This window comes from Hibiscus syriacus, unplaced genomic scaffold, assembly GCF_006381635.1.
Source record: "Hibiscus syriacus cultivar Baekdansim isolate YM2019G1 unplaced genomic scaffold, ASM638163v2 tig00110577_pilon, whole genome shotgun sequence".
NCBI classification, from domain to species: domain Eukaryota; kingdom Viridiplantae; phylum Streptophyta; class Magnoliopsida; order Malvales; family Malvaceae; genus Hibiscus; species Hibiscus syriacus.
Genome location: NW_024062788.1, coordinates 83,240 through 108,333, shown reverse-complemented (window position 1 = coordinate 108,333; position 25,094 = coordinate 83,240). Strand labels below are relative to the sequence as shown.

General features: G+C 35.0%; 3 protein-coding genes, 1 long non-coding RNA gene and 1 pseudogene across 4 annotated transcripts; 3 read left to right on the top strand and 2 right to left on the bottom strand.

Annotated features, from left to right (window-relative positions):
* Positions 1-510: 510 nt before the first annotated feature.
* LOC120133189 (protein NETWORKED 3C-like) lies at positions 511-1,345 on the bottom strand. The gene is made up of 2 exons (XM_039149834.1): positions 1,241-1,345; positions 511-1,148 (listed from the first exon to the last, which is right to left on the bottom strand). Exons 1-2 carry the CDS (start codon positions 1,338-1,340, stop codon positions 511-513), a joined length of 738 nt encoding a protein of 245 aa, XP_039005765.1. The 5' UTR covers positions 1,341-1,345.
* A 3,009-nt stretch (positions 1,346-4,354) lies between these two features.
* On the top strand, positions 4,355-8,439 carry LOC120133188 (annotated as a pseudogene).
* A 250-nt stretch (positions 8,440-8,689) lies between these two features.
* Positions 8,690-9,292, bottom strand: LOC120133190. Its single transcript, XR_005517074.1, has 2 exons — positions 9,042-9,292; positions 8,690-8,955 (listed from the first exon to the last, which is right to left on the bottom strand). It is a non-coding gene; the product is annotated as an uncharacterized LOC120133190 (long non-coding RNA).
* Positions 9,293-11,818: 2,526 nt separating this feature from the next.
* LOC120133224 (CASP-like protein 1E1) lies at positions 11,819-24,814 on the top strand. Its single transcript, XM_039149854.1, has 5 exons — positions 11,819-11,823; positions 12,067-12,073; positions 18,397-18,398; positions 23,882-24,110; positions 24,433-24,814. The coding sequence occupies exons 4-5, from the start codon at positions 23,890-23,892 to the stop codon at positions 24,770-24,772; spliced, it is 561 nt and encodes a 186-aa protein (XP_039005785.1). The 5' UTR covers positions 11,819-11,823; positions 12,067-12,073; positions 18,397-18,398; positions 23,882-23,889; the 3' UTR covers positions 24,773-24,814.
* Positions 16,824-20,006, top strand: LOC120133223 (protein TRANSPORT INHIBITOR RESPONSE 1-like). The gene is made up of 3 exons (XM_039149853.1): positions 16,824-17,492; positions 18,321-18,816; positions 18,923-20,006. Exons 1-3 carry the CDS (start codon positions 17,026-17,028, stop codon positions 19,715-19,717), a joined length of 1,758 nt encoding a protein of 585 aa, XP_039005784.1. The 5' UTR covers positions 16,824-17,025; the 3' UTR covers positions 19,718-20,006.
* Positions 24,815-25,094: the final 280 nt, after the last annotated feature.

Sequence of the window (25,094 nt, the reverse complement as noted above, 5' to 3'; positions counted from 1 at the left end):
AACGTCGCTAACTTACCGCTATATTGTGGCATTTGGCCTAAAACGCCACAAAATTTCTTCTCTATTGCAGCGTTTTTTGTTAAAACGCCACTATATGTCCAATATATTGCAACGTTTGTACATAAAACGCCACTAAAAACAATAATATTGCGGCGTTTATCAAAAAATGCCGCACCATTAATACTCAATAGCGGCGTTTGTACAAAAACGCCGCTAAATGACTACTCTTTTACAGCGTTTGTTGATAAAAAGCCACAATAAATAACTCTATACCGGCGTTTGTGCCATAAATGCTGCTAGATTACCACTCTATTGCGGCGTTTTTTCAAAAAAACGCCGCTATATTATCATGTGGCGGCATTTAGATTATAAACGCTGCTAGATTTCAAAATATTGTGGCGTTTACTCTCCAAACGCCGCTAAAAACGCCGCTACAGAACACTTTTGTTGTAGTGGATTTATAATACTTTGTATATATGTATATGGTATTTGCTCTGTAGGCAACTAAAACTAGAGAGCAATTGCAGTAGCATGTGACATGGAAGATCCATTGAATAACATCCCCAAAAATCCAGCCTTTGATCTGTTGAATTCCAGGGGATTCCGTTTCCTGCTTGGGGTGGATGATTGATTAGCAATACTCTTCTTGAGCTCAATATTATCATCCTTGAGCACTTGGACTGCCAAACTCAGTTCTCTAATCACTTGTCTCTTCTCCTTATCTTTCTGCAACAATTGAGCCTTCTGGTTCTTGTTCTCTTCTTTCAGCCTTTCTATTTCTTCCTTCAACTTCATTATTTCATCATCTTCGGATACCCCACTTAGAACTTCGTATATTACGTCATGTTTAGGGTCATCAACTTCGGATTCGGGACCGTCTTCGGAACCGGAAGTGTCGGGGTGACGGTCGTAGGTCACGTTGACTGTCTTGTCTGAATTGGACTTCATGGATGAGGATGATCCTAATCCTATGATGCCTGTCTTAACCTGATCGTACCGTTCGGCCAGTGAACGGTGGGCTCGGTAGAGATCTTGAACCAAGCTGATTAACTCCGGCCGCTTCTTGTAGTACATTTCTGCACGTTGCGCAAAGGAATCTGCATCTTCCTCGATCAATTTCAGCATCGTCTTTGTCTTGTACTCCAGTTCTAGCATTGGTATAAAAAAACACTTCATCATTTAAGCAAAATGGGTATGACAGAGAAACTGAGCATGTGGGAATAAAATATTGGGGTTTTACCAGAAAGAGTGGAATGAAGCCATGGAGAGCGCTTCGATCCGCTTTGATGACTATCAAACCACCACCACCGTGGAGCTTCCTTCTTCATCGTTTGCGCCATTTCTCCCTTGTAATAAAAAGTAGGTTCAAACCCAGAAAATGCCAAAGCACAGTGAATTTGTCAAAGGTAGAAATGTATGATTTATTACATTTGCAGTGAATGAGAGGATGGACAGAACTAGCCGTCCATGGGATTTTATAAGGGGAGGGGAAGGCTAGCACAGTGAATTTAGAAACAGGCGGTAATTTCAATATTCAAACCCGCCATTCAAATAATAGCCACAAACTTCACTGAATGCAACACATTTATATGGAAAGAAATCATGAGTTTCCACCTACTATTAGCCCTTTCCAAATCCCATGAAACACAAAATCCAATTCCTGACATGAAAAACGCTTTCTATGCGGTTTGATGTTATCTTCGTTTCTTAGTAGTTAGTAAAACTCAACTTGAATTGAGTTTAAATTGTAATTCTATAAATTTGATTTAGTTCGAAAAAAATTAAATTTAAATCGAGTTGTAAAATGTAACTCGAATAATTTAAATTTTTTAGTAATTAGTAGATTTATTTTTAAGTTCAACTTGAGTCTTTGGATTTTATATGACATATTTATATCACATATGAATAAATATATTTGTGTTGAATATATGATTATAGAAAGTCAATTAAATTTGAATCAAATAATATTATAATATTATAAATGTTTACAATTAAATTTAAACAAAAACTCGAAAAATCAATTCGACTAGACTAAAAAAATTCAAATCAAATCCGAATTGTAAAATAGGACTCGTTAACTCGAATAACTTAATTTTTTTCTCGATTCGACTCGATCAAAAGCTCACCCCTAATTAGGATTGTGGTATGTCCAATATCCTTCTACCACGTGTCATATATGTCGTAAATTAATAAAAAGATTTGACTAATATAATGTAAGTATATTTCAAATATTATTTTAAATATATCTGATGTTACCGACGCTATTAGGTAACTTCATTGATTAAATGAAGTTTTATTTTTTTAGAAAATATTAAGTTCGAACAATTTATATATATATATATATATATATATATATTTTGTTAATAATTAAAAAAATATCATAAATAAATATTATTTTATAATCACTATATATTATTATTAAAATATTTAAGTCATAAATTTTATAGTTAATGGAATACTGATGGGTTTACCTAGAAAATGAGAATTAACTACGAAAAATACTACATTTTTTCCTTAGAAGAAAATGGAATGCATCGTGGATGAAAATACCGAGGTTTATAACACGGGTGAAAGAATAACGGTTTGTGGCGGTATAATTTCGTGGTCGGTGGATCTATCACCCCAAAATCTAAACCCTGGGTTTTTTAACTTATACTGCAGGCAGACCAAAAATATAATTGGAAAAATATGATTTTTTAATTTGAGATATACGATATTTGGTATAGTATTAAATAGATTCATCATGTTGAGTTGATGAATTTATTCTAATATTTTTTTATTTAAATTTATTATCTTAAAGTGATGAGTTTTAATAAAAAATATTTTTTTATTAAATTTTAAAAACTAGAGGAGTAGATCGATTTCGTGCATTGCATCAAAAATATTGTATATCCTAAATTAAAAATCTGACAACTTTATTTTATTAATTTTATTTTAGAACTATCGTATTGGGCCAAAAAACCCTAAATGAGAATTGCCAAAAGCCCAAAAGGCTCTTTGGTAAGGATATGTTTCGAGATCTTGAAAATAAGTTTAAAAGTTTAAATTTTGATGTTTATTAATAGAGTAAATTGAGTTAAGACGATCATCATTGTTTATACTATATTTAATATGAATCATCGATTAATAAATTAGATATCGATAATTATACAAGAAAAATATTTGTAACTTGAACACTCTCACGTATAATTTTTAAAAATTAAAAAATATTTTATTTTTAATATATAAAAATTATATAATTTTATAATATTTTACCCATAAAATCATGAGAAATAATGCAATCGTTTTATTTTTCTCTAAACTAATCATTAAATATAAAAATGTACTACAAATAGAGACAAATAAATAAATTGTTATCAAAATTAAACTATAATATATTTTATAAAATAAGACAACTTATAAAAATTGGTAATAAACAAGAATGGGCAAAAAGACAACTTTTGAATCGGTACAAGGAGGGCTCGAGCCTCGAACCTTGTGGCTAACAGCCACACGCTTTAGCCAACTGAACTATTCTAGCAACTAACATGAACTTGCATTTACAAGAGTTCTTCCAATAAATTAATTTTATAGAAAGATTAATAGACGCATCAATTTTATTATTATGAAATTAATAATAAGGTAACCTAAAATAATTATTACATAAACATTCGGTATAAAATACTATCTCACATAATTTTATTAAATTGTAATTTTTATATTTTTATATTTTATAATAATAAAATTTATTTCAGTGTTTGATTAAATAATTATTTTAATCTTTACTTTTTAAAATATTTTTTATTTGCAAACATTTCATTTTAGATTTAAATGACTAATACTTAAATAAAAATTATTAATTAACTAACAATCAATATTAATAGTCAATGTGACAATATCACTTGTACATAAGTGATAATGTGTTATATAACATAGATTCAAAATGACTATGCAACATATTTATTACATCAACGCCGAACAACAACAGTTAGTCAACTATCAATTTTCTTGTAAAATCACTATTTAATTTTTTTTATTAGTCTCAAATGATTAAAAGATAATATTTGTTCGAAAGATTTTTGATCATTTAATAATAAACGCTAAAATATTTTTGCAAACGACATATTCGAACTTAAAATCTTAAGAGATAATAAATATCCCTTTAATCACCAAAATTATTTAATTGATTAATTCATATAAAGTAACTATCTAATTAAGTATTAGGGCTAAATTTTATCATTATACTAAAAAATATTACCTTTTAAAATTAAATAAAGTTTTTCTTATTCGGAAATACAAGTCAGTGAGGTTCATAATTGGATAAGGGAAGATGAAGATGGGACCCTTGGGTGGGCAGGCATTCAATCACAGTAAAACTCTGCTCCAAGTCCTCCACACATCACCAGACTAACCCGAAAAAAACGCACCAAACGCAACCAACTTTGGCAACTTAGCCTTAAATCTTTCCCCCATCTTGCACCTGCAGGCTTCTCACTGCCCAAGGCCAAAAACCTCAGATACCATCGACCCCATGATCCTAAAACCTGATACTTGTTGACCCGGATGTTATTCCATGTGCTTTGATCTTTCATCTTTGTTAAGGTTTGATGTTTTTCACAATTGTCTTGTTTCTTATTATTTGGTAGTTTGATGGGTCCTGGTTGGACTTAGGATAAGAAGAGAGATCTACAGGTGTTAGTTTGAATGTTGTTTCCTTTTAAGCTTTTTGATCTTTTTTCACGGCTAGCTTTTTGTTTAGATTTATTGGCTGATGGGTAAATTTGGTGGTAAGTGTTGTTTCTTTATGATATTTTTGGATGCCAGTTATGGTAATCTACATTCATTTGGAGGAGAACTGATGATTAGGGGCGAAACAGTCACTTCGGTGTTTGGAGTCAGCTTTCAATCTTATTAGACTTCTTGTTCTGGATCATGTTGTTTAGTGCTCATAGCTTATTTGTGTATGAATTTTGATAGCTCAGCTGTCAATTTCAAATCATTAGTGTTTATTCGGTTATGCGTCTGCGATTGTGAGCTTTGATTTTGGAGATGTTAGGTTGTACCGTGGAGCCGTGGAGAGATTTCGAAATTTAATGCTTTTAGGTACATTGTTTAGTCATTGGAAATTTTAGAGGTGAAGTGTATTGTTAAGTTATCATTGGATTTTAGAGGATTAGGAGGCATAGATGTCGTTTAAGAGCATTATCAAGGACATGAAGGGAGAGTTGGGGAGTATATCGAGAAAAGGGTTTGATGGGAAGTCTGGGTTTGGCGTGAGATCGAGGTCACACAGGGTAGTCGCTTCCAGTTGATGTGTTCGGGCAGAGCTGTTGGGCAAACATGCAACCTGAGCTTTTGAGGGATTTGTTGATGAGAATAGAGGCATCGGAGATTACTTGGCCTCCACGGAAGAATGTGGTTGTTTGTGCTGGTGTATGTAGGAATTGGAGAGAGATTATGAAGGAAATTGTGAAAACCCCAGAAATGTCTTGCAGTTTGACATTCCCAATCTCATTGAAGCAGGTACTAGCTGCATGCCTGTCCTTTTATTCTTTTCTGTTAAGTGAATTTTATTTTTTATTTGATCGAATTGCTTTTCACTTGGTTATTTATTGACCTTAAAGTAATTCTATTATGCTCTATCTTTAAATCTTTTTTTCCTTATACTAATCAACTGCAATGGCATCCAAGTCAGGATTATCTGGAATTGTGAACTATTCTCACCTCATTAGGATAAAGTGTTATAGCTAAAGAATGTGTCAGAGTTCCCATCCCTCATAAGGAAAGACCCGGATATTGAATTAAGGTTACAGGTCAAAAAGGTAGTTTCTTCGTCTAGGTGTCATGCTATAAATGATCTGGTACCTCTTTCCTTAAGCTCCATTTAAGATGATTACATTAAAAATTCCTACATCCTGGAAAAAATTATTCATTCTTTTATAGCCATAACTTAAACTCAAATACATTAAAAATAGTTTTTTCCTAACAATAGTATCTATGATCCGACCATCTGAATCTCATAAAATGGCTCCCAGGCCCGCCAAGTGCCACCAAGTTGTTCTTTGCTTGTGCAGCATTTACATTTACTCAAAAAGCACCCGTAGGTGATGAATCCACATGGTGGGATGACCGTTCTAGTATGTCTTCTTTTTTCCTTTTCCCCTTTTTCTTTTTCAAGTTTGATTTAAGTTAGGACAATTCCCTAGCATTTACAAAATTTGTCGCACTCCCTTTCTCTTGTTATACTCTCCTTACAGGTGTGCTTTCATAAGTAATGGTGGGTATATAATGTGAAAAATGAGGGGCAATATCTACCTTCTGCTGATTTGTTTAAGTTGAGATGTGTCTTGCATTCTAGGATCGTCTTGTCATACTCTGTAGGAAGTTTAGAATCTAGAGTTAGAAATATGTTGAGTGCTGTTTATCATGCTGCATCACAACAGTTTTCTTTTTCATAAGTGACCAAATAAAAAATCTTGAATTCTAAAGGCAGAAATTCTCCTGAGATGAATTGTGAACTTGACAGTTACTTGGCTGTATAATTGCTTTAAAGGCACCTATCTAAGATAATAGACTAGAAGCTATATGTTTCTACTTGGAGCAGTTTTCATTATTCATTAAGTATCCATGATAAGTGAAAAGTTTGGATATATATGTTCACAGTATTTGTTATTTGCTTTTGCAGCCTGGTCCAAGGAACTCCCTTCTTCAGTGTTACATAAAGCTTAACCGTAGCAACCAAACATATTATCTTTACCTTGGCTTGAATCAAGGTGAGCTGCTTTTATTTATTTGTCTTTCTTTTGAGGTGATTGATTAGTGCCTTGTATCTCTTTTGGTATCTTTTCTTAGTTATGTATGTAAAACTGTTTTGCTTTATGTATTTACTTGGCAGCTTCAAATGATGATGGAAAGTTCCTTCTCGCTGCAAGGAAGTACCTCCGTCCTACCTGCACAGATTATATAATCTCATTAAATGGCAATGATGTGTTGAAAGGAAGCAGTACCTACGTTGGAAAGTTGAGGTACTGTCCAGTGGTTTATGATTTTGCTGATACATCATATGTTAGTAATTTCAGAATCTAAACTTACCTTGATTTGCTTTAACAGATCAAACTTTTTGCGGACCTTGTTCACAGTCTATGATGCACAGCCTCCAAATGCTGGAGCCAAGGTTACTAAAAGTTCCTCCACCATGCTAATTAATATGAAGCAAGTTTCTCCATGTGTCCCAGCTGGCAACTATCCTGTAGCTCAGATCTCTTATGAGTTGAATGTCTTGGGTTCTAGGTAAGGAGCATCTGGAAAGTTACTCTTTCTCTCTCTCTCTTTGCCTCGGGGTGGTCATCGTCTATCACCTAGTTTTGGTATGCTTACTGAAATTAATATATTCTGTACTATAGAGGACCAAGGAGAATGCGGTGCGTCATGGATGCCATCCCAGCCTCTTCTATTGAGCCCGGAGGTGTTGCTCCCACACAGACTGAATTCATACACAGTAAGCTGGATACTTTCCCATCACTGCTGTTCTTTATATCAAAATCAACCCGTTCAGTGAGTTTCCGATCCAGACCTTTGTCTGAGCAGAAAGATGAAATGCTGGTATTGAGGAACAAGTCACCCAGGTGGCACGAACAACTCCAGTGCTGGTGCCTGAACTTTAATGGACGGGTGACAGTTGCTTCAGTAAAAAAATTTCAACTGGTTGCATCTCCAGTAAATGGAGTTGGTGAGCAGGAGCATGAGAATGTCATACTGCAGTTTGGGAAAGTGGGGAAGGATGTATTCACTATGGATTATCAGTATCCAATCTGAGCTTTTCAAGCATTTGCTATCTGCCTTAGTAGCTTTGACACTAAGATTGCTTGTGAGTGATATGCGAACAGGTATGAGTTTAACTTACCTAACTTTTGAACTTTTGACATTTTTGAAAATCAATACAAGCATATACTTTTTATCAATGTCATTTTTGTGTTCTGGATTGTGGCAAATAATTAAACCTGCTTTGCTGGCCCTTGCGAATTTCAACTTTGTTGTAACAGATTATCAAGTAATCGGTTTACTCCGTGTTAAGCCTAGAATTCCAGGATACTCGTAGAATCTGTCGTATGGTCATGCTAAAAAAGAAAAAAAAAATCTGCCCTGTAACTTGGTCACTTGTAGTATTGACTTGCCAATCATGCCGATACAATTCCAATCGACTGGTTAATCTTAACCCTAATTTTATTTATGGATCTTGAGAAGCTTAAGCTCCTGGTTTTGAACTGCAGGTATTGTTAGACGCAAAATAGTTTGGTCTTTCTATGGACTTGGCATGTTCTGCTAAAAAGTTTCTTGGTACTTCAATGCTTTCCGGTTTCAATATGAGCAGTTAGGATTTAACTTCTTTTTAATTATTTTCTGTACATATTAACTGTTTGTATTGAGAGCTAGACATGACCAATTGACCACCATGTTGGTTGTGTGCTTTGTTAACATGATTGTTTCTTTTAATTCTTGTGCAAAAAGAAGCTGAAGAACTGTGTGAATGGATTGCGTATTTGTTAAGGAGTTCCCTTGTTGGAGACGTTTATCCATTTTTTATCTGCACTTCCTCATTTCTCAAATTGTGCCTTCTAAATGTTCATCGTATGTTCCTTTTTAACAGTTTGAAAAACTGTTGATATCCGCTTCTAAAGTTGTGGGTGAAAATGTGGGCATACTAGTGTGGACGATAACAAGGAAATTCCAACCAGTCTATAACATCATTTATGAACGCTGATAAAAGTTTACAGGGAAATAGAAGAAAATAGTAGGGAAAACAACAATAAGAAGCAATGACTAGATTGTAAAGTTTATTAAAAGGCATTACACAACACAAGCAGGGCAGCAGGCAGCAGGCAGCAGGTGAGAGAGGATTAGAAAGGGGGAGGGCCATAGCCACGGGGTCCGCCAAAGCAGTCTTGCAGTAGCCAACAACAGCAGAGGCAATAGAAGCTTCAAGTCCAAACAATGTAAAAGCTCAATCAAAACGCACTCAACTATACATGGGAGCAGAATTGAGTAACAACGAGATTGCTTACCATGAAGATATCATGTTGCACAAACCATTCGCAAAGCCACCAAAGAAACCACCAGGACCTCCTGGCCCTCCAAATCCAGGGCCCCAAGGATCTCCTGGTCCTCCTCCCGGTCCACCAGGTCCCATTGCTATCCGGAAGCTCGGCCTTCAATCAGTGTTCACCAGAAAGGTGTTGCCGAAGAGATAATCGGAGTCTTGAAACAGAGCTATTCTGTTGGAAGGGCCAATCCTATTGGCGAATGAATGAATGTTTTGGAAGTAGCTTGTACGCAATATGTAGTTATTCTGATAGTAAGTGTTGGGTGTCTCGTACAAGTCAAAACCAAGAAGCCTGCCAGTCTTATCTTTCAACTACTCTTCTTTTACAGACCATTTTCATCTATCATTCAACGTTACTCCTGACAAACGTCGAGAGCCCATCGGTTGTTAAATTGAGAATTAATGTCACCAATGTTGTTTACATTTTTTTTTATTAATTTGATGTTGTCTTCAGTCATCTTTTCATGAAAATATCGATCGAGACAGTTTGATCTTTTTATTGAATAGAGAAATCAAATCCGTTTCTTTATTATATATACAATAAATGCATAATAAAGCAAACAAGTGACATTGGTTGAGTGAATGTGGATCCACAACATATTTATTATTTGGTTGCTTGAGGTGTGACAGTTGGGTAATTGCATATCGTTCAACGTTCGCTGGCAATTGACTGGGATTGTTGTAACACATTATTCAATTAATGCCTCTTTAAATTCTTTGTGAAATTAACGATGTACAAATTATACCCCAACTGAGCCTTATATCACAAATAATCGAATACACAAATGATTTAAATAATACAACAAATGTAGGTAGACCACTGTATTACTGCAATTTCTAAGTGCCACATGTGTAGCAGCATGGATTTCGGTCCACCATCAATGCTAACAAAGTAATACTTAAAATACTAAAAGATAAATTAAATTGTTCATCATTAGATTTAATTTGATTACTCAAATTAAAAAATAATAACTTGATAATTATATTTTTAAAATTTTCATATTGTGATCATACAAACATTAAATCGTAAATATTATGACGTGGATATTTTTATGCTCACATGAAATGTGTTGTTCACTTTCCCATCTTCTTACCCACAAAGATAAAACATAGACTTTCGCCCTATATATGTCACATTGATGTAAAAATTATTATTCATCAACCTATTGTTTATTGTTATTCAAAATATCGATGAACTTATCATTTTCACGTATTATTCTATCAATTGATTTTTTGAAAAATATCTTTTAAAACTCATGAAATTTAACTTAGAATCTATATAAAAAATATAACTCCACTTACACACTCTAGCGCCTAATCAACGTGAATCAAGACATAATTCATATTTAGTGGCGATTTAAAAGAAGATGTTCTTTATCACCAAACATTGATCAATATATATGACTCAAATTCTTTTTTCTACCTTGTTGGTAATACAAAGAATTTTACATTGGGTATGAACCTTTTGGCGTTGTATGATTTGATTCATATGTATTTCTTTTTAAATAAGATCTTTCTAATAAAATATTATTTATCAGAGTTTATTTTACCGTTTACAATCGTTACAAAATATTAAATATAATTTATGATCATTAGAATAATGTTTATGACAATTATTTTGTAACTTCTATTGGATCTTTTACCATTTTACCCTATAAATGGATGTTTAATTTTTCATTTCATATGCGCTTCAACAGAAATCATCCTTAAGCAAATTGTTTTAGAAACACTATTCTTGATTTTTATAAACTTGTTCGGAGTGTCCGTTTTGAATTTTGAGATAAGAGTAGTACTACCAAGTCCACTCCATATTTCGAGTATACAGAATTTAGGGAGTCGTGCTAACCTCGGGGATCATTTTTCCACTGTAACGATTACACACATCAGAGCGAATTCACTTTTAAGGCAATGGCTCATATCACGACACAATTAATCTATTCTTCATTTAAATATTTCATTTAATATTTTTCAGTCATTGCTAACGCATCGTTTTGCAATAGTTAAATTTTCCAACAATTTAGAAGCGAATTCGAAATTGCTGTTCATGGAAAAATATTAACGAATTGCCTAATAAGTGAAGTTCCTTCTAAATCTTGAATGCAACATTGATATGCAAATGGTGGTTACGAACGACCTCAGTTACACATACATCTTGAAAAATCAAAATTTTAAATTCTTTTACGAAAAGGTTGAAAGAATGATTAGCAACAAAATATTATTAGGTTTTCATGCATTTGCAAGTTTACTTTAAAGAAAATGTTTAAAAAATCGTAATAATATGTTCTGAATGGTTTTTAATGAGTTTGTGCATAAAGAGAATTTAAAGCAAATCTTATAACTCTCCCTGTAATAACTCGAAACCCGGGTGAACAGTTCGGGTCAACCCGAGACCCAAAGATGAGCCCAAAGAACCTTATAAATTAGTGGACCAAGTTTATTATTTTTGGGCTTGAGTTAGGGCCCAAGAGTTTTGGTTGATGGTTATGGGTGTTATGTAATTTAGAAATTTGAGGGACTAAAAGTGTAGTTTACCCATGGTTAATTTTGAAAGCTGAAAAACCCTCCCATATATTATTTTTTTACGTGAACCACTTCCCCTTGTCTTCTCACCAGCTGCTCTTCTTCTTTCTTCCATAATTTATTTCTTCCCTCTTCCATTCCAAGTGAGAGTTCAAGCATTTCAAGTCTAGTATGGTAAAACTAAGGTGAGAATGGCAATCTTCATACTCCAAGCTTTGTTTTAAGTTACATTTCATTAGTTTTTATGCATAGAACAAAAAATGGGTCTTGAGAGATTTGTGGGAATCTACGAATTCTAACTAAGTTTTGAGTTATAGGGAGTTTGTTTAGATGTTATTCAACCCATAGATAGATTGGTAATCTATTTTCTCATTTTGTTTAGTGAAGGAGATAAAAGAAAGCTCAAGAGCTAAAGGAAAAGAAAAGTTGAATCTTGAGTGAGTTGAGAAAGTTTATAGTTATCCAAGGACCAAGGTAACACCTTTACAACTCTTCTATACTCATAGTGAGTCATTAGAAGTTCCGGATAGTTTAAATGATTGAGTTGAGCATGATAAGCATTTTCATGGTGAAATTCTTATTTTAGAATTATAAATGTGTTTAAAGCCTCTATTATGACCCTTGTTGATTAAATAAAACTTTAATCGTGTTTGGGGACCTCACTAAGATCTTTGGGGTTGAAAAATGGAGTTTTTCATATGTGTTTTATGACTCGAGGGTATTAGACTCGACGTACCCCAACACTTCATTTTATCATCAAATAAGACTACAGGTGAGAATATTAATGATATTAATATTACACTTAGAAACAAGATCAATTAGGATGACATAAAATAGACTTGGATGATGCTCGGGAAATAATCAGGACACCCGAGTTCCTTTAGAAAATGCTAGCATTATCGAAAGTATAGTTCAGTCTGGATATATCCTTAGGTAGTGCGCGAGGCACTTAAAGCTAACTAGCTTGGGCGCAAGGTCCGACACTCGAAGAGTGGGATAGTCGAGGAGGTTGACCAATGTAGAGATTCTGGACAACCAACTAGGGCTGAGCAACGAAACCGAGAAAACCGACACGAACTGAGTAAAACGGTTCAGTTCAGTTTGACATTATACGGTTTGGTTTTCGGTTCGGTTTAAAATCTTCATTCTTTTGATTCGGTTCGGTTCGGGTTTTCCATATGGAACCCATTTGTTCCATATTGAACCGAATAGGCAATTTTTTTAAAAAAATATAGTTTCAAGTGATTTTTTCATTGAAAAATTGATAAATCGAACCGAACCAAACCGAAAAAACCAAACCGTTAAAAAATCGAACCGAATAAACCAGTTTCGATTTTTTCAGTTTTTTAACCATTCGGTTTCGGTTTAAATTTTGAAAAACTGTTTATTTCGGTTTGGTTCAATTTTTGGTAAAAAAACCGAACCGAATACACCTCTACAACCAACCTCAGTAGACTAGAGGGGTGTGTGAGCTCCGAGATGCAAAATCCTTACCCGCACCATAAATGCGGGGTGTCTTAAAATGATGATTAAAGTGAGAGAGGAACCTAGTTGACCCGCTTACTAATGATTAAATTTAGAAGCTGGTTCTTGATTCGTTGAGGGGATGGGTATAAAGTTCATTGGTTGAGAAATTCATGGTGGATACTCAACTTAGTTATCTAAGTTCAGTATGGTCAAATGATGACATGAAAAGACTCATACTATACATTTCTACCTCCATATCCCAGGCTTTGGGTGGTCTTAGTGAAAAATACTTGATGAATTTTTCGATTTTGGTTGAATATATTTTCTTAATAAGCTCATAACCTACTGTTGAGTGGGTAGTCCTAATCGTGGATGACTAGATGAACTTACCGCTAGAAAATATGAGTTTTATTAAAACTCTTTATGAATTCAAATCCAAAAGTTTGGGTGTTCCTGATGATAAAGACATTAAATTCACCGATTAATGAGGTTAAATATTTATTCTTAATGATTTCTTATCCCAGGGTTTGAGTGGTTTATTTAAAATTAATTTAAAGAAATCCACCTTACCTATTGTGAGGATGAGCTATTGTAAAGCTCTTAATTATTTCATAACCCGATTTTGGGTGGTTTATGTTGAGATAAACATGATGAAATAACCTACGTAAGTGAAAAAGATTACCCTCATTCTATGAAAAATGTTGGACCGTTTTTCTAGTATACTTGTTAGAATCCTGAGGAAATAGGGTTGTATATATACATTCGTATATATACTTTGTAGACACATCAATGACTTTGGTGGATGAAAGAGTTGTGTGTTATGAGTTCACTTTAATCTTAGAAAGTTCAAGATTTGTTCACTTATTTAAGAGAATAACTACTCATCGTTACTATTGCTTTTCTCGTGTTTTGACTTCAAATTTCTCATTTTTACCAAATAATTTTTTTTTGTATTAGTGGGGGAATGTTGGTAATACAAAGAATTTCACATTGGGTATAGACCATTTGGTGTTGACCGATTTGATTCATATGTGCTTCTTTTTAAACAATATCCTCCTGATAAAATATTATTTATCAGAGTTTATTATACCATTTATTGTCGTTGCAAAATATTTAATATAGTTTATGGTCATTAGAATAATGTTTATGACAATTAATTATTTTGTAATTGATATTGGATATTTTACCATTTAACCCTATGTTGAGACTATAGATGGATGTATAATTTTCCATTTCATATGCACTTAAAGAGAAATCATCCCTAAGCAAATTGTTTGTTTTAGAAATATTCTCATTGGTTTTTATAAACCTATTCGGAGTGTCGTTTTGAGTTTTGAGAGAATAGTAGTACCATCAAGTCCACTCCATCTTTCGGGTGTACAGAATTTGGAGAGTCGTGCTAACCTCGGAGGCCACTCGTCCATTATAACAATTACACACATCGATGCGAATTTGTTTCCAAGACAATGATTAATATCACGACACAATTAATCGATTCTTTATTTAAATATTTTTATTTAATATTTTGTAGCCAGTGCTAACGCCTCAGCGGCAATTAATTTTTCTAACATACCTTTACTCATGATTTATTCCCATTTAATGAAACAATTAGTTTTACGCACATCACAACCTAGCTCTTTGAGTCCCCTCGTTATAGAGTATTATTTTGTTGAGTCTTATAAAAATGATCACCCTAAATATTCACATGTTATTAATTTTTTAACAGAAAAAGATGAATTTATAACATATAAATAATTGAATGACTAATTTATAACTTTTAATAATAAAATGACTCAATAAAGTAACATCTTATAGTCGATAAATCATTTTGTAACTTTTAATAGTTGGGAGACTAAACAAAATATCACCTCATAGTTGATGAGCATTTTTGTACTTCACCCTTTTTATTATTTATTGGATTTAATTGTTTTAGACTAAACCACTATCAAATTATCACCAAAATACGTAGATATTGATTTTCTTTTTGATGTAGGGGATCCGAGACAGATGATGCTGAGCTGTTAGATTGCACATTGATGGCGCTGAGATAGCATGAGTTGACAGATCAGCGCAAAGGCGGGAGTTGATTGTGATATGTTCCTCATTGGGGCCGTTTTGAGTGCGTTTCAGTCTTTTGGCCATAACTTTGGCTACAGGTGTCGAAATCGAGCATAAGACCCCAATCCGGAAAGCCCCTTTTGACGCGCACGCTGTCCACATAGAGCATGACTCCATGTTGTTCGACTTCAAATTCTGCCGTTTTCCCCTCCGAATCACTATTTTTATTTATTTTTTACTATTTATGGTAATATTTCGTTTGTCAGTTAGGAAGTCAATTTAAATCCGATTTGGGCCGGATTTTTTGCAGATTGTTTATTTTATTTCAAATTTCAATTTAAAGTGATTTTCGGGATTTTGTTATTTTTGGCAAAATTCGGATAAACATAATTTTTGGCTATAACAGTCCAACTTGTGGACTGATTTTGGCATTGTTTGATTTTATAATATTTCGTTAAACCCTAGAGACTTGTTTATTCTGGTTTTGGGCGAATTTTCTCTTGTGAATCATCTGTTGGAACCAGCCTACAGGAAAATCTCTATCTTGTCTGACGTCACTTTTTCATTTTTTTTCTCGTGAAATTTTAGCTATAAATTATAAATTTTGATGTAAATAATATATATATATCATCGTGATTCATTTGTTTTTATCAACGAACTGTATTGAAGAAAAGAGTTTGTTTCGAACTTAACTATAATATTTAGGGGTGTTTAAATAACCGAACTAATTTGGTTAACCGACCGAATTGAATTAGTTCGGTTACCGAATTAATTCGGTCGGTTAACGGTTAAGAAAATTTTTAGAATTCGATTAACGGTTAATTCGGTTCGAATTCGGTTAATTAAACGAATTAACCGAAATTAAATTTTAAATATTAAATATATTATATATAACATATGGGCTTAGCCCAAACCATTTAAAACCCAATTAATAATTTAAGATCCAAAAACTTTTAAACTTAAATCAATATTAATTAATTAAAAAATTTATATAAATTTTTTATTTTATAATTATATATTATTTAAATTATTTTTTAATTAAAAAATATTAAATATATTATATATAACATATAAGCTCAGCCCAAACCATTTAAAACCCAATTAATAATTTAAGATCCAATAATTTTTAAACCTAAATCAATATTAATTAATTAAAAAATTTATCTGAAATTTTTTTATAATTATATATTATTTAAATTAATTATAAACTTTTTTTTAATTAAAAAAATTTAATTTTATATAAATTAGAAATTTTTTAAAAATATCGATTAAGTCGAAAATTAACCGAAATTTATTCAGTTCAGTTAATATTTTTGAAAAAAAGTTCAATTCTATTAACCGTTAAAGAAAAAAAATTAATTAATTTAGTTATGGTTAATTCAATTCAATTCGATTCCATTTTAACTGAACGAACAGCCTAATAATATTTATAAAAATAGAGCCAACCCTATGGTCCCACTCAATTCTCACATGGACACCTGTTTTCTGCGGCTCCGCTTCGTCGCCTACGGATAAGATCGCCATCAGCGGTCCACATCTCTTCTCTACCACGTGTCATTATCTTAAACGTTCATCATTCCCTACGTACCTCTATTCTTTCACATGACTTGTTTAACCATGGTTAAAGACTAACCCATCTTCCCAACGCACAGAAAATTAAAAATCCTTATCCTATCATTTATCTGTCTTTTCACTTCACTTCACTTCACTTCACCTTCTCCATCTCTACCTCCCTGCTCCCTGTAAGCTTCGTTAATGGCGTTTCAGATCTAAAAAAAGACAAACTCTTTGAGGTTCACTAAATTAAGTTTCACTCGAACCAAAGAGCTTAAAGAAGAACAGGCATTGATCTTTTCCAATCAAAAGACTGATTTTTTGTGTCGTGCGTGCTTTTATAACTGATGCGTAAGAAAATTATGTATTCCTTTCCGGATGAAGTGCTGGAGCACGTCTTCTCTTTCATCCAATCCGACAAAGACAGAAACGCGGTCTCGGTGGTGTGTAAATCGTGGTGCGAAATAGAACGTTGGTGTCGGAGGAAGGTGTTTATCGGCAACTGTTATGCCGTGAGCCCTAGGATGGTTATTAAGCGGTTCCCGGAAGTTAGATCCATTGAGCTGAAAGGGAAGCCGCACTTCGCGGACTTCAATCTGGTCCCAGACGGTTGGGGTGGCTACGTTCTTCCGTGGATCGTCGAGATGGCTGGCGCCTACCCTTGGCTCGAAGAGATTCGGCTTAAAAGGATGGTAGTTACGGATGAAAGCTTGGAGCTTATCGCTAAGTCGTTTAAGAATTTCAAAGTGCTGGTGCTTTTTTCTTGCGAAGGGTTCTCAACCGATGGACTTGCTGCCATTGCTGCTGGTTGCAAGTGAGTTTCATGAACTCTTTTTGTTTCTTTTTTTAAAAAAATTCATTTGGTTTTGCAGTGATAAAAGCTTTGCTACAATTTGCTTTTGTTTTAGCTAGATTTTTGGGTTCAATGTTACGTAGGATTGTAAATTGAGTGGAAAATGTGCTTCTGGATGCTTTACTTGTAGATTCAATGCTTAGCCTTTTTGTTTTAGTTATTTCTTCCTTGTATTTTTTCTGCTTCTGGTTTTCTCAGATCTGAGGTGAACCGGTTATTTTTATTTATTTATTTATTTATTCTTGGATACCTTGTTGGTTTTGATTAGCAGAGTCGATTTAGGGTTCTTTCAGAATTTTGATGATTAATTCCTTCGAGATGCGGTCTTGTTTTTGCTCTTTAATTAGATTCCTTTTCTCTTGATTTATTGTTATTAATGATGGATTTTTTGTCAACGTGATTGATGGGGGAATAATTTTCCAAGCTGGGTCATTACTTTTCTTTCATTTTACTCGGCTCTTTTTTTGTTTGTTAGTCGTAAATTCCCTCTTGTTTAGTGATAGTTTTGGCTGACTGAGCAATCATACACGTAAAGAATATACAACTTTTCTTGTAAGTTCCATTGTAGGGAAAAGAAGGTAAATTTAGCGTGGTAGTCTAGTCGTTTTCAATGACAATGACAGTAGTGAGCTTCTAATTTTGTTCAACAACATGATTTTCCAAGTTCACTCTAGGTTTTTTTTTCCTACTTGATTTTGGGTTTTTCTATTTTTAGAATTCAGATTGTCGTTTTTATTACTCCCGCGTCTTGTATGTTGTTTTTGTGAACCAGTCTACTTGGTAATGCAGGAATCTGAGAGAGCTGGACTTGAGGGAAAGTGAAGTGGATGATTTGAGTGGGCATTGGCTTAGACATTTTCCTGAGACGTGCACATCCTTACTGTCCCTAAACATTTCTTGCTTGGGATCCGATGAAGTTAGTGTCTCAGCCTTGGAGCGCCTGGTGGGTAGATGTCCCAACCTGAAGTCTCTTCGGCTCAACCGTGGAGTTACCGTTGATAAGATTGCCAACATTTTACATCGTGCGCCACAGTTGGTTGATTTTGGCACTGGTAGCTATTCTGCTGAGCTACGACCTGATGTCTTGTTGAACTTGGCTGGAGCTTTTTCTTGTTGCAAGGAGTTAAAGAGCTTGTCTGGGTTTTGGGATGTGGTCCCGGCTTATCTTCCAGCTCTTTATTCCGTGTGCTCTAGATTAACATCTCTGAACTTAAGCTATGCTACCATACAGAATCCTGAAATAATCAAGCTTGTAAGCAATTGTCCAAATTTGCAGCGCCTTTTGGTAAGCTTATTAATCTGGCATCATTGTTTAATAAACAGATTGAGCACTGCTGGGTTAGAATTGCTATTTTAAACGTGTTGTGCACATAAAGCGGTTTCAATTTCAGGTACTTGACTACATTGAAGATAGTGGCCTTGAAGCACTTGCTTCTAGTTGTAAGGACCTACAGGAATTACGTGTGTTCCCATCTGACCCATTTGGTGCAGAGCCGCATGTCTCCTTGACAGAACAGGGCCTTGTCGCTGTTTCTTTGGGTTGTCCTAAGCTACAGTCAGTTTTGTATTTCTGCCGTCGAATGACTAATGCAGCATTAGTCACCATAGCCCAGAATAGTCCAAACTTTACACGTTTTCGTCTTTGTATAATTGAGCCTAAAACAGCTGATTACCTGACCCTCGAGCCACTTGATGTTGGTTTTGGAGCCATTGTCGAGCATTGCAAGGATCTCAGGCGGCTTTCCCTCTCTGGTCTCCTCACAGATCGTGTATTTGAATATATTGGGACATATGCAAAAAAACTAGAAATGCTGTCCGTGGCTTTTGCGGGAGATAGTGATTTAGGACTCCATCATGTGCTTTCCGGCTGTGAAAGCCTCCGGAAGCTAGAGATCCGGGACTGTCCCTTTGGGGACAAGGCTCTTTTGGCCAATGCTGCAAAGCTGGAGACAATGCGATCCCTTTGGATGTCATCTTGCACCGTGAGTTTCGGAGCTTGTAAGCTAATAGGGCTGAAGATGCCCAGGCTGAATGTTGAAGTTATAGATGAGACGGAACCTCCAGATTCAAGACCCGAAAGCTGCCCAGTTGAGAAGCTCTACATATATAGGTCTGTCTCTGGGCCAAGGTTTGACATGCCTCCCTTTGTTTGGACAATGGATGAAGAACGTAAGGTCATGCATTGAAGGCTTTGTTCAGGCATCATCTATGAGCTCAGTTGATTTCAAGAATGAATGTATCAGGTACACACCCTCCTAGTCATCGTTCCGCCTTAATTTATATGTAGCTTAACATAATTGCAGGTTTGATTGGAGTGGATGAGAACATAGCATGTAGAGGGTACCAGATTTTTCCATTGTTTCTCCATAGTTATAATGTATACTACTACGTTTACAAGACTTGTGGATGCTTATGCACTTGATTTTTGTATCGTCTTTTTCGCGTAGTAATCATCTTCCGACCTGAAACCGTCATCGTTAGCCTAATGGAACACCGTAGAAGTTGCAGCGTTTGACATCTTTTCTTGTGTGATGATGGTATAATGAATGCATGCCCAAGCAGTTGTTTTTCGTTTTCTTTGTTCATGGAGTAAGAATGAAATCTCTGACGACTCCATTGTGGAATCATAACAGTTTCCCCATCATTAGATCGGCTTTGCATCAGTAAGAGTTAAAAGACAGCGACAATAATAACAAGACACTAGCAAGGCTTGTTTTTACGGAGAATCATTGCATATCCAACACTATATAATATAATCTAATCTTGTGGTAATTATGAAGCAATCTAACAATACGCATTTATGATTTTATTTTTACCTTACAACTTTTACTGGGGAATAGAGAAAGAGAGGCATGACATGGTAACTTTGAGGGCATATACATATTATTATGAGGGTTGGTTCCTCGAATGTTGTGCCACGTGATAGACACTGACAACCTTTTCGGCTTCTTTCATTCACGCTCTCTTTTCTTTTTCTTTCGCTTTCTACAGTGCCCACCTGCTCTCATCTCCACTCTTTCTAATTTGTATGAAAAACTCCTCGTTTACCCTTACTCGCTTAGGAGCTGCATAGTTGAGGAACGTGAGATTTTTATACGAATTAAATCTATATTTTTATGTTTAATTGGTTGGGAATTTCATTTTCGATAATGTTTTATTATTAATAGTTGATATTTTAGGTATATTATTGGGAATGTCATTACATCTCTTTAGTATTTTTGGATTATTGACGTTTTGAATTAAAATATTCTTAATTTTTTTTCTTCAAAAATATCATTCTTCTGTCATTGAATAATAAATTTTTTACTAAAATTAAATTATAAATTTATCCTTAAAATATATTTTATATAAAGAGAATTATCTCACACCATTATTATCAGCAAATATTAAATGAAAAAGAAAAAAAGCAGCGGCGGCGGAGGAGAAACGAACAAAGTTGGGTGTAATTAGAGAATGAATGATTGCACTGCCAAAATGATTACAACTACTACTAACTACTATTACTGTCAATGATCAATGCCAATCATAATGCTCTGCGTACGTGAATTCATCCATTTTTACCTCTCCATTCACTTATTGTTTACTTTTACCCTAATTAAAAAAAACCAAGAAGATGGTTTGAGAAATGGAGTCTTCATTTGTAATGAAATGCCACGTGATAAGAATCATGGTTCTCCATCTATGGCAGTCGCACTGAATCTGTTCATTTGCTTGTTTTCGTCGTCTTTATCATACATACAACTAAACCTGGATACCATTGAACTTGTTGCACCAGTTACCATCTCACCTGTGTGTGTCAAAAGGTCATGCAAAATTTATCTTACCCGGGACCAACTTTTTCCAGAATCGACTTGATTCTTTTCGAGCACTTGTAACATATGAGGAGTTGATTACCCTAAAACATTACAGATAAAAGTTGATACCTGTTAAGCAAATCACTCGCTCACATAGAGTTAATTGAAATTGGGGACGGATCATGTAGAGAGTAGAAGAGTTTTGGCCCTTTTAAAATTTCTAGTTGAAATTTAAGTTAAACTAAATGCGTTTCTCTAGTATTTTTACATCGAATACTTCATGAAATTTTATTGTTTTAGACTCAAGTAATCACTACTCTTAAAGTTTGATCCTAAATTCGTCCCTAATTGATATTATAAAATATTAAAAAATACTTTATATAGGTAATTACTTATATAAATTTAATTTTTATTCAACCAAAAAATTTGAAAAATATTTTATGAATTGCAATTGCTTCTGCTCCCTCTATCAATTTTCTGAATTGCAATTGACTCAATTTCATTAACATATATATAGTAGAAAGATTTTTTTTAATGTTTAACTTGTTCTTATAGGGTATAGGTCAGGATAGGAGTGCAGGAGTATGGGTTACACTTTTATCATTTCAATGCCATGGACTTTATCGGCCACACCAGGGACTCGCGAGACGCATGTTGGAGATGTACCTACGTAGGAACCGACCCCCCTTCCCCTGCTCTCTCCCCTCTGCTACTGTTGCCTCTGCATGAGGAATTCACAAGTTCAGTGGGAAAGACGCATGGAAAGCCTACGTCGGTAAATGAGTCTTTCATGAATCGTGCATAGCCCATGCATGTGAGGGTGTATGGGTTGAGGATATTACCTACATCGGTAAATGAGGGGGAAGACGCATGGATTACCATGTAACTTCGAGGGGCTTGCACCGGCATCTTCAAGAGGTTTGAGTAAGTCGCTTGGACTCCAATGCATCTTCGGAGTTTACTGTAGCATTATCCTATTTCACGAAATAATTTGTCGACTGCATTATTCAAGAAAATAATTTGTTCCACTACATTATTTGATAAATTCATCCAGGTGAACCCTGTATAGACTGCAAGATATGCTGGATTCTATATTTCATTATAGGCTGACCATGTCTTGTCTTTTTGAACATCTCCTTCCTTTCTACCTTCCTCTGGGCTTCAACTTTCTTTCTCTGTTCCTTCTTTGCTTGAATAGCTGCCTCTCTCTCTATCCTTTCCTTTTCTTTCTCCCCCCACTGCTTCTCATACACTTTTTTCAAACTGTGAGAACTATTCCTCATCTTCTTTGAATTTTTCATTTTGTTTGTCCTACTACCCTTGCTGTCTTCATTCTCATCCTGTAACAATCCTTGCATTATCAGATACTATGTCTGCTCTAAAGTACGTATTGAATAATTGTCTAGTTGCATGCAAGGAATATCGATATAGAATTTGGATTACATGTTTCCAGCAGAAGCATGTAGTCTATCCTGCCTCCCTCTGCTAAACATAAAAGGATTTCATAGAATATGAATTAACTTTTGAAAGAATCATATTCAAGAAGCAATCTAAGATTTTGGAACGCAATATCACAAATCTATATTCCATCTAGCGAAGCCCTGAATAAACCATCAAATACTTAGCCACTCATCTAGTGAAACTTCTTATAGCATGGTGCTGCCAATAACGCAAAGGTATTATTGTCCTCCTTGGGTGCCGCTTAAAGAGCAAAACACCCTCAAGATTCTATCCACACCCTGAAAAGAGCTAAAGGCGACTTTTGATGCAAAAATCAGGTTCCCTTAGCTCTCCTCAGAGTGTGTCACTCTACGGCAGTACCAAGGAGGTCGATAACTATGCGCCATATCAGCAGAATGCTTTAACGGAACTCCATTTATAACTACAGCTAAAAACGAATTACACAGTTAAAGGTCGTATAAGGATAATTGTAATATTAAAGTAAGGGTGTGTGTTTAATAATCAACCAAGTGATTCTAACCTTAATATTTATCAAAGTATTAATGAATGCTCAACCAAGTGAGCCAACCTCACATCCAACCTTTCTTTTGAGTGTCATCATAGGCATTAAAAAGTAGTTTTAAATGAATTTGGTACCTTTTTCAATAATTTCCAAAATCAGATTACTAAAACGGGTAGTAATGATCTCTTTTATGATCAGCTCGTCAAACGAACCAAGTAGGTCTCTCATCAACCAAGCAACATAGCCAGTCACTGTTTTTCTCATCGGATACCGCATTGCATTACTCAGGCATCTAATACACATTGTAAATGTAGGGTTGGGGTTGTGCAGGACGCTGGATCGATACCCTGGCGCAATAATATTCGACTTCCTGCTGGTTTTACGTACACATCTTCCTCCACTCTAAAGACACTATTTCACTGACCTCCTTTAATGCCGCCAGCCAGTTGCCTTCAATGCATCCTCAACTTCCTCCTTTATTCCAACCTCCACTCCATTAACTATCCCCATAATTCACTCTTTTCTAAACCCTTTCCGTCAACCCTTTCTGTACCTCAATAACCCTTCTCCATTAGCTCAAGTTTTCTTTCTAGAGATTAAGATGGATGGAATTGGGAGCAGCTTGAAGGTGGTAGAGAGTTCAAGGAGAATTAGATACTGCGATGGATTATTAAGGGTTCTGGTGTTAACTCTGACGTTGGTAGCAGCCATTTTAACTGGTGTGGACAAGGAGACCAAGATTATTCCTATAACTATCACAGAAACCTTACCCACTTTGCACGTCCCCGTCACTGCTAAGTGGCACTACATGTCTGCCTTTGTGTGAGTTTTCTTTTAGTTTCTGTTCCATCCATCAAGATTCTGTCTGTCTGTATGTAATGTCCTGCTTACGTAGATATCACCCATTACGGTATTTTTTTTCCTGATAAAAAAATCTTATGTTTTAGTCTTAGATCTTGATCAGTAGTATCTAGAAATATTTTTAATTAATAAAGTTTCAGGATGAACATAATCATTAAAATGAATAACTAACAATTGAAAATTTGGATTTCAAGCCATCTTAAATTAAACATGTTCGACACTGATCTCGACGATCTTATTTGAAACATAAAATGTCTGACTCAGCCGTATATCATTTTGTTAGGTACTTCCTGATATCGAACGCGATAGCATTTTCATACGCAGCAGCATCGCTGGTAGCATCAATGGCAGTTCGGGCATCCAAAGAAAAGACAGGTATAGTTCTGGTGGTTCTGGACATGACCATAATGGGGTTGCTCTTGTCTGCGAATGGGGCAGCAATTGCCGTTGGGGTCTTAAGCCAATATGGTAACTCGCATGTGCAGTGGAAGAAGGTTTGCAATATGTTCGTTGGATTCTGTCACCAAATGACTGCTGCTATAATATTTTCTTTGGTCGGATCATTGATTTTCTTTTGGCTGGTAGCACTGGCCATTCTCAATCTTCACAAGAAATCAAGGTAGATGATGGGAATCAAGGAGGTAGAAAGGGAGCCGTTGGTGGTATTAATGTTTAGTATCTACTTGTAGCTTTAGCTAGTAGGAAAAGGAAGTTGGACGCCAAGTACATGCGTAATTAAGGTTTGGATGGTGCTAAATTTGAAGCCAGCCTGGCTGGTTTACTGGATGAATTTCATTCTAGAAAGATCAAATTTTATCAGGAAAGTGAAACGAGGTTATCAATAGAAAGTACCTAAATTTTTAGGGGGCAATGATCCCACCAGCTCCCTTGATCCATCCCCACGTACATGTCAAGATTGGTGATTGGATCACCCCACTTTAAGCA